The sequence below is a fragment of the Camellia sinensis genome, chromosome 4 (assembly GCF_055761805.1).
Source record: "Camellia sinensis isolate YWXY chromosome 4, ASM5576180v1, whole genome shotgun sequence".
NCBI classification, from domain to species: domain Eukaryota; kingdom Viridiplantae; phylum Streptophyta; class Magnoliopsida; order Ericales; family Theaceae; genus Camellia; species Camellia sinensis.
In genome coordinates this window covers 198149394-198166438 of record NC_138964.1, presented here as the reverse complement: position 1 = coordinate 198166438, position 17045 = coordinate 198149394, and the positions used below count along the sequence as shown (strand labels likewise).

Sequence of the window (17045 nt, the reverse complement as noted above, 5' to 3'; positions counted from 1 at the left end):
CACCTTTCTACCATTGAAATTCCTCTGAGTTTCAGTGGTAATAAAGCCAAAAAGAGGTGGTCCTAATAGCTTTAAAAGATAGCAAGAAGTTAAGCAAATAAGGCACAAGAGAGTGAGAGACACCCCTAACTCAAACAAGGCCTCAAACAACCTTTTAAAATGCTTTAAAACAAAGGCTTTTGCAGCTGACGGTTAAGCCAAAAGAAGCATGTAAAGGTGGCTAAGTATGTAATCAAAACAAAGATTTAAAAAGGGGAATAGGACTTACCCTTGAAGAACAACAAGAACAGCCACTTTTGAGGCAAAACCAAGCCAAAAACACTCAAATGCAACCTCCAAGAACCTCAGCTCAAGAGTGAAGGTGTTTTACTAGGTGTTTAGTGCAAAAGTGTGAACAAAACTCACTTTAACGCACAAAATAGCACAAATATATATATATATATAGAGAGAGAGAGAGAATGGAAGAAATCAAGAGAGATAGAGATATTTTTAGCCCTAATTCAAATTTCTGAACCTTGAACAAGAGGGAGGAAGCTCCGTTATATAGAATTTCATGTCTCAAGCTTGTTAGACAAGCTAGAGGCTTGGTGCAATCCCTCTATACAAATGCCTTCTGTGCCTAACAGCTGGCACAGCTGGCAAGGAAAATATCTGCAGAAAGTGCAGAAAGGCCACCGACCAGTTAAAGTGGTCGACCGACCACTCCCCCTAGTCGACCGACCACCAAAAGTGGTCTACAGGGAATAAAGCTGGTTGGCAAGGGAGGAAGAGGGTCTACAGAGAGAGTAGAAGGTGGTGGTAGGCTGTCGGCCACCTTAGGTGGTCCATAGACCACCCACCCTAGCTGATCGACCACCAAAGTGGCTGGTAGGGAAGAAAAGTGGTCTATAGGGGGGAAAACTGGTCTACACCCCTATTCCACCCTCCAGGCAAAGGGAAACAAGGTTTGGTTCAAAACCAAACCAAAAGGAAGAAAGACAAGAGTCCGCAAGGCAAGGCACTCAGCTGGAAGCCTCGAAAACTAGTCTACAGGCCACTACAAGTGGCCTACAAGAGGGAAAGGTATCCTACGGCTACAAAAAGTGGCCTACAGGCCTCTGTCTCCTAAGGACAACAAGGCATGGTCCAAAAACCAGGCCAAAAGGAGAAAGTTAAGAGGTCCCGAGACAAGGCACTCAACCAAAGGATCCGGAAACTCGAAACGAGCACAAACATGCACAATCATCGAGCGCTCAATCGATGACGTCTAAGTCTTAAGGTCGGTCAAAAATAGGGTGTCTACATTTACCTATCATCAATAATCTCAAGAAATTTACTTTGAAATTTGCTGCTAAGAACCTGAGAAAAAAATGAAAAATAATTGATCTAACATATGATTCAGTTATGATGTGTACACTTTCAATAAATAAAAGTCAACTCTTTCAACATACATGAATCTTCAAAGCCATTTTGGGATCAGGGAAACCCTTCACTGTGTTCCAGAGCAGCCTAAAGCTAGAACCAGCATTTATAATAAACATGCGACCAAGTGTCTGCAGAATTGTAATTCCAAAAGTGATCCATCTTTCAAGGAGATATATACAATTCAAAATTCAAATGAACAACAACGTAAAGATGGCAGGTGCGTATCTTGGTGAGATGATTCTAAGCACAACAAATTTCTAAATCATACCTTAAGATAGTTGTCATTATCAATCTTCTATAGCAACATAATGACTTCTCGTGCAAGTTTAGTCAGGTGCTTAAAACCCTAAACAACAAAGAGCATGAAAGAGCAAGAATATACTGTGATATATTCCTATGAAGCCAAGCTCTGTAGTATTTGCTTTATAATGATGTCTAGATGAGTAAGTAAAATAAATAAAAGTATACCACGCCATGAACGTCTAAAATTGTTGTACTTGAATCAATGTGTCTTTTTGCAGCAATAGAGCATGCAGGAAACCTGATAGTAAGAGTTTTCTCAAACTCTTGCACATGGTATCTCACAAACCGATCCAAATTTGTCATTTCCATAAGCTTGTATGGATCGGCTTTTCCAAGTGTTTCAATGCATATGGGCCTTCCCTCCTTATCGACACCATGATAACCCTGTGGGTAGTGTTGTACAACTTCTTTCAACTCTTTGAACTCAAAATCCTAGCAAAACATCAAGATGTATAAGAAATAAAAAAAAAAGTCAGCATGCATCATTTAGTAATGTTTAGGATACAAAATGAGAAGAAACAATTCAACTTTGTCAATAACCAAGTTTCACTAAACCAAGGACCCAAATATAAGAGAAGTTAGGTTGAGCATCAATACTAACACAAGTAAGCTTAACCTGGCTCCAACCTATATATGGAGGGTAGCTAAGCTCATCCCTAACCCAACCCTTCAAATTTCCTTGAAATCAAATCAACCTGACCCTACCATTTATTTCCATTTTATTTCATTTATATAAATACAAATTGTAACTAAAAACGCTACAAGAAATTGTCAATAGTTAGTTTGTAGTACCATAAGTGAATAATTTCTACACTGAATGATATTTATTGTTATTCTAGATAATTGAGTAAGAAAAAATATACATGCTCATTATTTGGAAAGTTTTCTAGTAAATGAAGTGTTCAACCTCAACCGTAAGTGTCTCTGCAACCTACTTGCTTATGGATGGGCTGAGAAAGGCACTAATCCATTTATTTAATTACGTTAAAAACCTTACCAAAAGTGAGAAAGAACAAGTCAATCTATCAAAAACTGGCACTAGAAAGCTATGGCAGGAATTTGAGACTAATGCGGGAGAAAAATCATCAGATGAAATTACCTCCATGATAGTGTTAGCACCAAAGTCTTTCCTCCAATGAAGCATCTCAGCCCACATGTGCTTTGCTTTCTTAATATCAAACTTTCTCTCTTTCAAGAATCTGCATAGAAATTGACACAATAAAATAAATCAACACCATCTCGCATGCAACATAATCAATCAAATGAAATTGACAGCAACATAAATTCAGTCTTGTGCGCAGAACATACAAAAATTTAGAAAGTAAAAGTCATAACACTATTTAATGTTAATATGTGTTAGCTGATTCTCTGATAAAGAGTGTTGATTATGAGGTACAAGTGCTGAAGCCTCATGTTCATTGATGTCATATTCCCTAAAGAACACACCATAAATGGAATTAACTTGTATAAATTAGGTAGTACTTTTTTGAAGTCTAGCATGTTGTCTATAAGTTTCTACTAGTGTGTAGCAATACCTTACTAGTGGCCTCCCATAATCTTATATAAATACGCTATCTACATATGACTCCAGTACAAATCTATTAAGCCATATGCAGGAAGAAGAAACAAAACCCTTTGATTTCACTCTTGAGGAAATAAGATGCACCATTTTATTTGACAAGGGAGCGTCATTGTCATTGAGAACTCAAAGAAATAATTATCCATATCATCTAAGCAAATACTAGTCAATCAAACATGTGAGCAAACATTCCTCTATGAATAGAACATATATTCCATGGCTTGTGAGCATGTCTATCCAAGCACTTGTATACACATATACTTATGATGTAATTAAATCAACAACATATCCATTTTTGTGTTTTATAATTATATGTATGTCTAGGTGTAGGTGTAGGTGTAGGTGTAGGTGTAGGTGTAGGTGTTTGCATTTTATATGTACATGTTAAAGAAAGAAGATCACCTCAACATCAAATGATAATCATTATGTCTTGCAGGTAGCAAGTCATTTGAGATCAGTTCTTGGCAGAAAGCATCTACAACCTTTAACTCTTTAGCATCCCAGACATCCTCTGTTGAAACTGAAGTCTAATTCTCGTTTTTTCCTTTTACTTTTCTTCTAAAGAGAATGCTTAATTTTATTGGATGCATTTACAGCTTTCTTCTTCAAACTCCCAATTCTTGTCATCCTCCGAGATTTCATAATCTGATTGCAGTTCTTTTCTTTCATCATAACTAGAGGATTCCTCAAAGCCTACAAAACATAAACAAAAATTCATTAGCATCATAAGTCATAACTAAAGACTACATACTGATTTTGCTCTATAAATAATACCACTTAGCACCCCATGAAATGAAAGAAATTTTGGTAAAGCATCTAAAACCTTTTATAAGACTCAAAGCTAATTTGTCTATCGCTACAACTAGATTTATCAGGTTTTTTTTTTTCCCTAAAAACTCCTTCAAAACACTGATTGGAAACCCAAACACAACACTAAAAATATAGAAAATGAATTATAATTTTTAAGTATTCGGGGAATAATTACCAATAAATGTAAAAGCGATGATGATCGAGGCTTCAATCAATGCATCGCCAAAGCCCTAATGGGAATCAAGAAGAGGAGTCATCTATATATATATATCTAAAACTGTCAATGTCATCAACTTGAAATGCAAGAAACTCATCGATTTTTCTAGATCCATTTTCCATCAAAATAACTTTCAGAAAAGAAAACACATACAAATCTTTCGTAACCATGGGAAACTTCTATGTACATTTAATCGAAACATTGAGATCTTTCGTTATCTGACCAAACTCGACAGGAAGGAAGAGCTTGAGAGAGAGAGAGAGAGAGAGAGAGAGAGAGAGAGAGAGAGACAGCGTACGAAACTGAGAGAGAAAGAGACAGTGGTGCTCACCTTAGTAGATGGTGCTCGCTTCTCTTGCCGGTGCAGATGGTGGAGGCGGTGGAGCTTCGAAACCTCAAAATCGAAATCGCCAATCGCTTTGAGATTGGAACTAAGATGAATCAACAATCGCTCTAAGATTGGATCTGAGATGAATCACCAATCGCTTTGAGATTGGATCAAACGGGGCTGAAGAAGGTTGATTCGATCGGTTGAGAGAAATTAGGGTTTGGAGAGGGTTGAGAGATAGAGAGAGATAGAGAGAGAGACCCAGAGAGTGAGTGAGAGAGTAAGGAAGTGTTTTGGGTCCTCAGACTCAAAATAAGACATTTGAAAAAAGAAAGAGAGCACATGGGAGAGTTAGACATTTAAAGGCGTTTTTAAACGCCTTCTCTTATCAGAACGGTACCGTTTTGTTTTTAAAAAAATGTGACGTTTATCAAACGTCGTTAAATATTATCAAATATGACATTTAAAAAACACCGTTAAATAAACACTATTAAATCTCACTTTTCTTGTAGTGTATGAATATGTTTTCACTATCTAGACGAGAAAGAAACAAATGTTAATCTATTTACACTCTTTTTCGAGTGATTGCACTACAGGAAATTACACTTTTGGTGATCAAATTTGGTGACTAAAAAATATTTTGTCGTCACAAATTGTGGAATTGGCGACCAAATATTATATTAGTCGGCAAAAGCACAAGACTTGGCTACTAATTTTTTTTAGTTGGGATATATTAATTATTGGCGACTAAAAAAGGTGTAGTCGCTAAAAATGCCACAATTGGTGACTAAAAAAATTGTTAGTCGCTAAATATACCATAATTGGCGACAAAAAAAAAATTTAGTCGTTGTATAGTTACTTTTGGCTACTAAAATTATTTAGTCGCCGAATGAAAAACAAAAATTTACTTTTTATATTTGGCGACCAAACGTTTGGTAGCTGAAAATTTATTTTTAGCGACCAACTAATATTTTAGTTGCTGTATAGTTACTTTTGGCTACTAAAATTATGTAGTCACCGAATGAAAAATAAAAATTTACTTTTTGTATTTGGCGACCAAACTTTTGGTAGCTAAAGACTTATTTTCAGTGACGAACTAATATTTTAGTCGCTGTATAGTTACTTTTGGATACTAAAATTATTTAGTCGCCAAATGAAAAACAAAATTTTACTTTTTATATTTGACGACCAAACTTTTGGTAGCTAAAAGCTTAATTTCAGTGACCAATTAATATTTTAGTCATTGTATAGTTACTTTTGACTACTAAAATTATTTAGTCGCCGAATGAAAAACAAAAATTTACTTTTTATTTTTAGCAACAAAAAGTTTGATCGTTAAAAATTTATTTTCAGCGACTACAAAAAATTTTAGTCACCAACAATGTAAAATATATAAAGAGAGACATTTCAAATTTTGAAGAAATTTAAAAAAATAATTAACGACCAAAATATTTAATTACGAATTATTTAAAATAATATATATATATATATATATATATTGTTTCCAAACCAATCCCTAAACAAAAACTAACGCCTCTCTCTTTATTTTTAAGGTCTCTCACCCTCTCCCTCTTTCTCTCCGTCTCCACTGCTCCTCTCATCTCTCTCTCTCACCTCAGGTCCTCTTCGCGTTCACCGGCAACCGAGCATACTATTTGCTCTCACTCCAGTTGAATGGCCCATCACTCTCTGTCGGTACACTGTCTCATCCAAGGATGGATCTAGGAGGGGGGCGGCCGCACCCCCAAAAATTTGAAAAATATCATATATTATACTAGAAATTTTAAAATAATTTAAAATTATAAGAGTTCACACCCCTAAATTTTTTTTAGATAATTTCAAAATTATATAGAGTAGCCCCCCAATTTTTTAAACTATTTGGAATTTTTTTTTTTTTTTGAATTAGTTAACATATATAATAATCTATTTTAAATTTCATGTATATGTATTTTTAAATTAGGTCAAGATGAAAGCAAAATTTTAGAAACTTTAATAGGTCAAAGTGTAAAATATGAAACTTTTACAAATATATAAACTATAAGGCTTGCTGGAAAAGCTTGTTCAAACAAAGCACTAAGATTAAAAAAAGAAAAGAAAACAACTTATCTAAGAGACTTGTTGCGATTCGAAAGAGAGGTGAGGAGCGAAGAGATGAGTGAAGAAACGGAGAAGCTTTGTTGTCGGACTTCGTCAGAGCTGGTCAGCGTGGACGGTGGAACCATGGACTCTCACTGGTAAGTTATCTGATATCCCTTCAGCTTCAATGTGATTATTCTATTTTTAGACTGAATATTATGATTGATTGTGATTTTAGACTGAATAATGCGATTATTTTTCCATTAATTTGTTATTGGTTGTTATTGGTCACCCATAAGCCTGCAGACAACTAGAAATCTTCAACCCAAGTTTTAGTTTTGGTATCCCAAACTTGACAACCCAAATCCCCAACTTTCTATGTCACATAACCCACAATTACACCCCTACTGTCAATAGATTTCGCTCCTCTCTCCAAACACTCTTTTATTTTACTATGTCAATCAAAAAAATAAATAGACATACACTCTTTCAACACACACATCAGAACCCACCACCTCTAACATTATCTGGGTTAGCAATTCATTTTGATTTTTTTTTAAAATAAATAATAATTTAATGACAATGCGGGGCCAATGCAAGCTGGTTATTTTTTTGGGTGAAATTGTGTTAGAGAGGTTGGCATAGGGTGGAGAAGCCAGGAGTTACGATGAATATCTAATAATTGTTATTGGTACAATTGTTAACTAAATATTGTGAATTTTTTTTTAATACTATGATTTATTGTAATTGGTAGGTACTGTGTTGTGTGATTTCTGGATAATTGAATAGGCTTTTAGGTTATGATTTGTTGATTTCCTCTAAGAATTTGGATAAAAATCTAAATGTTATTTTGTGCTGCTATATTTTATAACTTTTAGGAATATGATGGAAGATGATTTTCTGGTTAGTTACTTGATTATGTACATTGAAAAAGACATTGCTGGAGGGTTTGATGTAGACTCTATCATTCATGCTTTTGATATTATGAAAGAGCGTCGAGCTCAATTGAAGATACTTAATTTTAGTAAATAAATGTATGTAGAAATAGTTACTACTTTTTGTAAGTGAATATGGGCAAAAAAATATTCTCAATTGTATGATCATCTTTTGGTACTCAACTATGTTGACAAGGAATATATAGTTCAATATTTTATCATAACATTATTGATTTTTTTTCATGTTAGTAGAAATTGGTATTTAACTTCAAATTTTATTGGTAAGAGGTTAAACGTACTTTGGCCCCCCCAAAGTCATAATTCTGGATCCGTCCCTGGTCTCATCGCCATCGTCACTCACCGTCGCTCACCGTCTCAAGCCCATTGATTTTGATTTAGGTATTTCTCTCTCTCTCTCTCTCTCTTCTCTCTCTCTCTCTCTCTGTCTCCCTTCCTTCCTTTATTTCCCCATTTTAATTTAGGTATTTCTTCATGTTACATCTTTCGCCCTCCAACTATTTAACGTAATGCCCGAATCAAAAAATTATCTCTGTCTCATCTCATCTTCTTCTTTTTCTACTTCTTCTATTGTATTCTAAAATCACAATAATGAAAATGCAGTGTACTGGGCAAATCGTTCAATTGCTCAATGTCACACTATTTTTTGTCAATATATAACTATTTTTTGTTCTCATGTTTGGACTTGTCAAAAATGATTTTGCCTTGTACATGATTCTGTGGTAATGTGAAATCATACATCTGAATGGGATCTTAGATAGGACATGTAGATTTTTTGTTCATCTTCTTCACCATCGTGAATTATCAAAATTATTAAAACGACTAGGAGTAATAAGTAATAATGCAAGGAATGCAATGTTTGCAGGTGATTGTTGCATCTGATAGGATTACTTTTGGACTCAAAATTGGTTGGAAACACTTGGTGTAACAGAAAAAGAAAAGGAAACATTAAATTTCTTCTTATTATAGCAACAGACCTTTTCTATGGTGATTGTGATGTTTTCAAGAATAATTGTCCTTATTCGAAACCCTTAATTATGTCTGCATGTTGCCACCGTTAATGAAAAACCTTTCATTTAATCCAACCAATATCCACCCTGCAATTTGAAACTAAAACAAACCTTAGTATCCTCCATCTCTTTTTGTCACTTGTTTTTTTCTGCTCTTTGACAAATGGACACTTTATGTATTTACTGATGTCCATCTTTTGTCTTTTTGGAATAAATATATGCAAGTACTCGTAAATTCCTTTTGCAGTGTACTAATGGATATTTCACTCATTAACCTAGGTCAAGAAATTGAAGGAATGCGAGAAAGCTGTAATGAAGCCCAAATTTGAAGAAGCAATTGTTGTACTTGATTCTGAAAGGCGTTCAATAGTTGATTCTATTGATTTCCATTCGATAGGTATTGTTTGTCTTGTGATTTTTCCTTAACTTTTAAAAAAATATATATATATGTAACCCTTGTATTTTGTTTACTTCCTTTGTACATTTTGTGTACAACATGGACATTGAGTTTTTCCTTTTCCCCCCTTCAAAATCAGCAAAGCTAGAACTCTAGTAAACCAGGTAAAACAGATTTGTGTTGTTGGGCTAAACTTGTCATTGGAAAAAGTTTACATAATGTCAAAAAAAAGAAAACACCAATTGGTGTTCTCCCTTTATAGATTAGTAGAGATAAACTTTTGTTGCTGATTAAAAAAGCTGCCTGTATTTTAGAAAAAAATGAAAAGGAAAAGGAAAAGAAAAAATAAAACACGATATGTGGGAGCCGAGTATTTACGATTGCAGAGGGGGGACCGAATAGATACTTGGAATTATACGAACATCTTATTCGGCCCCATCCTGCCTCATCCGGAAGCCGAATATACCAATCGGCCATAGAACTAGTTAAGCAAGAAGCCGAATAAACATCCACAAGGTGGATGTTTAAGTGGGCCAGACCCTGAGGCCCAGAGAGCAAGTATAAATAAAAAAACAACAGCTAAAAAAGATGCATGTGAGAACTAGTACGCTTAACTTAAGATACAAGCAATCGAGAGAGTATATACTAACTTATCCGTCGGAGTGCTAATTCCGGCACCCCCAACCGGAGTGTTCATTCTTTTTCAGGTTACTAGTTGAGGATCTCGAGTGCCCCATTGGATCCAAAGAGTATTTCCAGAACCACTCTCCCCCACGATAATATAAGTAGTTACTTTTATTGCCTAGAAATTAATTATGTTCTTTTTAACTATAGAGATGGAGCCATAGTATAATAGTGCAAGAATAGAGGGAGATGTTGTAACTTTAAATTTTGTGAAGAAAATGATGGATGACTTCAGGAATCAGAAGTTTTTACACAAACGGTATGTATAAAATTCAACTGTAATGGTGTTATTGTTCTGATTATTGACTTGTTACTGTGATTTATCAAAAATAAAAAATTTAAAAAAAGATTATTGACTTGTTACTGTTTTGTTGTTTTCTCTCTAAATATTTGTGTTCATGTTATAGATATGCCTTCCAGATTGTCTTACAAACAAGAGAAATGCTGTGCGCATTGCCATCCCTTGTTGATATAAATATTCCAGATGGAAAGCATTTCAGTGTTTGTGGTGATGTACATAGTTAGGTAATTATTTTACTCTGATGTCCTTATTGTGTTAGATCAAGTGCAAAATATAGCTTTTCAAATTAACTTTTTTTAGCTCTTGAACCATATAATAACTATTTTAGGTCCTCATTTATGGTTTCATTATAATTTTTCTTTGTTGTGGTTGTGTAATAGCGGCTTGCCATTTATTTTGTGGCGTTGAAGATATGTGCTTATGATAGCAAGTTAAACACGTACATTGACAATCAAAATTATTTTAGACGGATGAAACCAAAGGCATATGTCTTTCATGAACATGTGAGGGCAGATTGGCTCGTTGATGCAGAACATGCACCGGGTGGGAAAGTGAGAATTTTTGGAATTTCATTCAGCACTTACTTGAGTCCTTGGGTAATAAAGTGTTAGGTTGATTCAAGTACTGTTTTGCTGTCATTTTAGGTTGACTCTGGTCATGTTTTATATCTTAGTTGTCAAAGGTATAATGGTAATTTCTGGATTCACCGGACATGGGTGGTAGCAGTGGTATACGGTTTTTATTTTAGGCATATTCATGTTATTAGGTTGTTGTATTTTCTTTCTAAGTATGAAATGGTTGAATTGTCAATAATTCTTATTTTGGAAATCTATTTCTCGTAGAAATGGGAAAAGACCAATAAATATTTATTTACTCATTTAACTCATAGTGTTGGCCTTTAGGAAATTTGAGATTTTGTCATGTGATGTATTAGCCTAGGGTGAAGCATGACAAATCTACTTAACATTTTCTTTTTTTTATTTTCTTCTTCAATTTTTAATGCATATACTTAAACGGCAATAGAGTATTGAAGCTTAGGGTGATGTATTAGCCTAGGGTGAAGCATGAGAAATCTACTTAACATTTTCTTTTTTTATTTTCTTCTTCAATTTTTTATGCATATACTTAAACGGCAATAGAGTATTGAAACCTAGCAACACATACCTCAATAATAATGACAAAAAGAATATGCAACTTCAGTTTTCACAAGTTACTAGTTGCAGCCCCTTGACAGCCTTTTTTGATTCTCAAAACATGCCATATTAAGCTTAGTGCCTGTTTGGTGCAGCTTAAAAGCTGCTTATTTCACCTTTCAACTTAATTTAAGCTAGTTTGATGTATTTGATTTAGTTTAACAATGCAGCTTATAGTTTTTTATAAGTCAGAAATCAGCTTATTTCTTTGAGTGGGGCAGGAGATACTTAATTTATAAGTCAGAAATCAGCTTATGTTCATAACTATAAGGTATAACATGTTAAGGCATAAGCTATAAGCACTTTTCCACAGTTCTACCAAACAAGGCCTTAGTCAACTCAAATGCTTTTCCTGACATTTTCCTGTCGAGATTTCAAATACAAATAACTAGAGAAATTCCACCTAATTTAAACTTGCATTCACTCTTTTAAATGAATATTTCAAATGAATATCCATTCTGGTCTCCATATGCTTGCTGGTTAGAGTAAATTAGCACAACAAGATTGTGTAAATTCATGTGAACTAAGATATACATGTATGTGATCCTGAGAATCTGCATTTCTTATCCCATTGCAATAGCTTTTAGGTGGGACTCTGGTTGCCAAAGCAACCACCTTTCCCGACGCATGCAATTCTAGATCTTTATATGTAATCAATCTCTGTTGCTTGCATCCGATGAATTCCAATATCATCTGAACCAGAATTGGTTTGTCTGCTTATATTCTCTATGGCTTGGCACAACCCTGACCCTCTAGAGGCAAAAGATGACAGTTTTTCATTGTAGGACTGAGATAATTCAGGAACCTTATCAGCTAGGGATATCATTCCAAAAAGGTCACGCCCTGAAACCAAATGCAGCACTTCAGGAGTTTCACAGGCAGACCTCTCCTCGGCTTCAAAACAGTCAGGGGGGAGATCCATAGACTCGCCATAGTATGCTGCATGTATGGCTGAATAAAAATCCCTTTCCAGTACATCAAAGTAGTAGCCTGACCCAACTACAATTCTTTTCTCTGACAAAATATCATTTAAAGCAAACTTATACCATTTTAACCATTCAACAACTTCCATTTCTTTCATTGTTGTTCTGTGTGATTCATATGGGTACATTACTGAAACTTGCTCAGAACATCTCTGAACGCGCATTCTCTGAGATAACAGGTACCTGTCATAATGGGTCCTCTTCTCAGAATCTGATAGTATCTGCATTTCATTGTTCACTACTAAGTCAGAACTTCCCTTTACATTGAGAGCAACAGTTATTTCTGGGTTCCAGAATATGCTGGAATATTGTATGTACACTATTGCGTTATGTTTATGTAGAACGGCAACATTGCATTTTATATAAATATTTTCAGCATACTATGGCACTAGACATTGCCGCCATGCACAATGCGATGCACACAAATTCAAAACATTGAATTTAATTCTCTCACACCATAATTTGCAATTGTAAACAATTTCTGTAAGAACAAAGACAAATTCAAAACATCAAAACAAAGCTAAATATAAAATGAATTTTTAGAAATGTTGATTGAATAAAGACCGATCAGCACAACACAATTGACAATATACCTCATAAGCAGCGAGGATTTGAACGAATCGATGGGAATCAGAGGAATGGTCCAGCGATTGACTGAGGTCAGGGTGAGTTTCTTTGGCCAATCTTCGGAACGAAGCTTTGATTTCGGCGAACGAGCTTGTTTCGGAAACCCCTAAGAGATCGTATGCGTTTTTTCCGGCGAGTTCACTCGGAATCGACTCGGTGCCGGTGGTGCTGAACCACCACCACCGACTAGCAGTGGTGGTGTTGAGATTTGATTGCCGTGTGATTGAGAGAATTGGACGGTGGTGATGGTAGAGGCCAACCAGAGAGGACGATCGTCCGGTGAGGAACGCCATTTGTTTTGGGGATTCAGGGGATGATAGGTGGATTGGATAGAGTTACAGAGGACCGGTGACAGTGAGGTAGCTTGTTGGTGATGGTAAGAATAACATGTCTCTCTCCAGTTAGCCGTCGATATATTGGGCTATCAGTGAGCCCATTAATGATTGTTTTAATGGGAAAAAGGCCTAATTAGCACAAGATTTTATTGGGCCCTCAAACCCAAGCATGAAGTCTTGCATGAATGCATATATATATATATATATATATTTTACCACACGGTAAGATGTTTAGTAGAGTTAGATTAATATACATTATTGGGCAAATTACATATACACCCCTCGAGGTTTGGCTAAATTACAGATACCCCCTGAGGTTTGAGAAATTACGAATTCCCCCCTGAATGCTATATTTGCATAAGAAATTAGGGGGTAATTTGTTATGAAATATAAACCTCAGGGGGCAAATTGTTATGAAAATACAAACCTCAGGGGGCGGGATGTAATTTCCAAAACCTCAGGGGGGTATCTGTAATTTAGCTAAACCTCGAGGGGTGTATATGTAATTTGCCCTACATTATTTTATTGACTTGAACTTAAAAATCTTATTTTACTAACATCTAAGTGCCCTCTCATGATCACTACGACTACAGTCAAAGCCTGTAAACCTTGTAGATTATAGCAATTCCAAAACAGAAAATGTCTCGTAGCTTAAATTTTGTGACTCAAAACTGGCTCAAATGACCAAAACGATGTCGTTTTGGCTATTTTTATGTTGTTCTGTACTCAAAACGACGTCGTTTTGGCCATTTGAGCCACTTTTGAGCCACAAAATTTGAGTTACGTAACATTGTCATTCCAAAACTTGCTAGACTTGCACCTAAAGGTGTAACCCGTTTAGTTAAGATCGAGATAAAATTTAGCACAAAATTGAGTTTTTCAATTTTGTTAGTTGATGAACTGAAACTGATCCCATACTATTTGCTTTTGTCGATTTTTTAGCTAAGTGTAAATAAAGGATTGCAAGAAAGCTTTAAGAATTTTTTAAAATCTATAGAATTCTACATTTAAATTAAGGGGAGAGGGTGGAGATTGCTCTATAAATGTTTTCCTCAACTTTTATTAGCAATGATCACTTATCTTTTAATATTAAAAAAATCAAGATATAAAAAGCATTTGAATATAATATATATATATACATATATTTGTCAGTGTTAATGTAAAATTCTTCAAAATCAAAATAGATTGTATTCAATTCCATTGATTTTTCTTACTATTAGACTAATAGAGAGAGAGAGAGGAAATAATATGTATTGTATTGAATGAATTGTGTTGAATGAATTAATCCTATATAATAGAAGGCCTATATATATAGGCTGAGAAAGAGTATCCTACAATAAACCTAAATATATCTAGAAAATTAATACCTAATATATCTAGGAATATATACCATATATACATTAACATCCCCCCACAAACGCAAAGAGTATAAACATCTTGAGTTTGAAGAAAGAAATTAAAGTATGAAATAAAATTAAATAAAATAAAAGGCAAATAGATTGCAAAGTCCGAACGGGAGCGTAAGGGCGCTTGAAAAAGATTAGAGACCAGAACTAAAGCTGGGAGACAATTTATGATCATGTCGGACCATTGTAGAAACTGGCTGAAACTACAATTTAAGGTCGTGCCGGACCGATATAGAAACTGGCTGGAATTAATGCCGAGAGACAATTTATGGTCGTATTGGACCATTGTAGGAACTAGCTAGAACTAATGCCAAGACAGTTTACGGACACTACAAGAAAAAACACTTTCCGTGACCAACATTTTGGTCACGAAAACTAGCATATTTGGTCGCTAAAACCTTTTCGCGACCAAAATATGTTGGTTGTGAGTTGGTCGCTAAAGTCTCATCACAGATAGTTTTCTGTGATCAAAAAACCCTTTGGTCGCTAAAAGTGACCATTCGCGACCAACTTTTTTGGTCGCGAAAAGTCCAATTCATATTAGCCAAAAGTAAACTTTTAGCGACCAAAGATAAGTTGGTCGCCAAAAGTCAACGCCTTGACCCAAAAAAAATAATTCTTTTGTGGTGCCTGGGACTTGAACTCCTAACCAAGGAGCCACCATGCACCCAATCCACTCTGCCAATAACACGCTTCTTGTTTATATTTGGCAAACAACATATATAACCCATAAAAATTGGGTTATATATTATTTCATAAAACTTTTAATGCCTAAACAAAAAAATAGTATGTAATTATAGTAGTATCATTTTTTTTAAATTTATCCCGCCATAACGTTCCGCGACCAACTTTTTTTTTTGGTCGCCAAAGGGTAATCTTCCGCGACCAAAAAAAATTTTGGTCGCCAATAGTATACTTCCCGCAACCAACTTTTTTTTTTGGTCGCCAAAAGGTGATCTTCTGCGACCAAAAAAGCCTTTGGTCACCAATAGTATACTTTCCGTAGCCAACTTTTTTTTTTGATCGCCAAAGGGTAATCTTCCGCGACCAAAAAAGCCTTTGGTCGCCAATAGTATACTTTCCGCGACCAACTTTTTTTTTTGGTCGCCAAAGGGTATACTTTCTGTGACCAACTTTTTTTTTAGTCGCCAAAAGGTGATCTTCTGCGACCAAAAAAGCCTTTGGTCACCAAGAGGTATACTTTTCGCAACCAACTTTTTTTTTAGTCGCCAAAACGTGATTTTCCGCGAGCAAAAAATTGTGGTCGCCAAAAGTTAAATTTTGGTCGCAGAAAGTGGACTATTTGCGACCAAAAAAAATAAGTGGTCGCCAAAAGTATTTTTTCTTATAGTGGGAGTCATGTTGGACCGTTGTAGAAACTGGATGTTGAACCAGCAAGCGTAACACACACATAACTTATGACGTGGTACTGAACGATAATGGCAACAGATGATTGAATGTGCCAGGAGGCGATTTGGATGGTACGCCAATGGGCGAGTTTGGTGGTGCGCCAGAAGAAGCGGCTTGGATTGTGCGCCAGAAAGGGGCAGCTTGGGTTATGCGCTAGAGAGTGAGGCTTGAATTATGCGCCAAAGGAGGCGGTAGGCGGTTTGCATGGTATATAACTATGTTCATCATGATATAGGTATAATACTCCCCTCAAACTCAAATAGATTTGAAGATAAAAACTAATTTAAAGTTGAAGTAGAGAGAAAGATAGAGCGGAGAAAAAAAAAGTATTACGAGTAAATATATATATATATGATAGAGATATTTGGGGTAGGAATAAACTGGTGAATAGAGGAAGAGATCACCATGAAGCGATACTAAAAGGAAAACATGACAGCAGAATAGGTTGAGGTCCGGCGGACGGCTAAGGTGAGGCTACCGCCCGCCGGTGAAGCAAAATTACTAAGTTCTTAACCTAACTCTGATACCATATTATTGTTGGAACAATCTTCTGTGTAAATAAAAAGAACGGAAATAAGTCAAACAAAATAATTAAATAACATACCGAATTTATTTCGTTGAACCGAATAAATAATTTAAGACCAAGTCGAGTGTGTGACACTCTATCCTTAAGACAGATTCGCCCCGCTACAGTACTTACGGTTGAGTGGCGTCTATCTCTCAGGATACAATGATCTTCACAAATTGTAGTAGTACTCCAAACAATTTGTTCGGCAAACCACACCTGTGTTCTAACTCTCTGAATATATATTCCTAAAACTAAATATGAGGAATAATGCACTAAAAGAAATGGACAGCAAAGGGACCAAATATCAGACTGAATTTTCCGAATTTTTTCAAGTACCAAGACTGCTGGAATAAGATCTATATATATAGGCAAAAAATGAGACATCCGAACAAGCGCAACCTTTTAAGTAACCAAACAGTTATGGTCTGTTTGCACAATGAATACAAAAATTCAAAAAAGTT

General features: G+C 35.4%; 1 protein-coding gene and 1 pseudogene across 2 annotated transcripts; both read right to left on the bottom strand.

The window, feature by feature from the left end:
- The window catches only part of LOC114271983 (phosphatidylinositol/phosphatidylcholine transfer protein SFH6-like), a 151519-nt pseudogene extending 145195 nt beyond the window's left edge, over positions 1-6324 (bottom strand).
- A 5205-nt stretch (positions 6325-11529) lies between these two features.
- On the bottom strand, positions 11530-13263 carry LOC114288427 (uncharacterized). 2 transcript variants are annotated; one of them, XM_028231931.2, is made up of 2 exons: positions 12832-13263; positions 11530-12495 (listed from the first exon to the last, which is right to left on the bottom strand). In XM_028231931.2, exons 1-2 carry the CDS (start codon positions 13156-13158, stop codon positions 11899-11901), a joined length of 924 nt encoding a protein of 307 aa, XP_028087732.2. In that variant the 5' UTR covers positions 13159-13263; the 3' UTR covers positions 11530-11898. The 2 variants fall into 2 exon arrangements, with proteins under 2 accessions (XP_028087732.2, XP_028087733.2); XM_028231932.2 differs by having other exon boundaries at positions 11530-12459; positions 12832-13261.
- Between the last annotated feature and the right edge of the window lie 3782 nt (positions 13264-17045).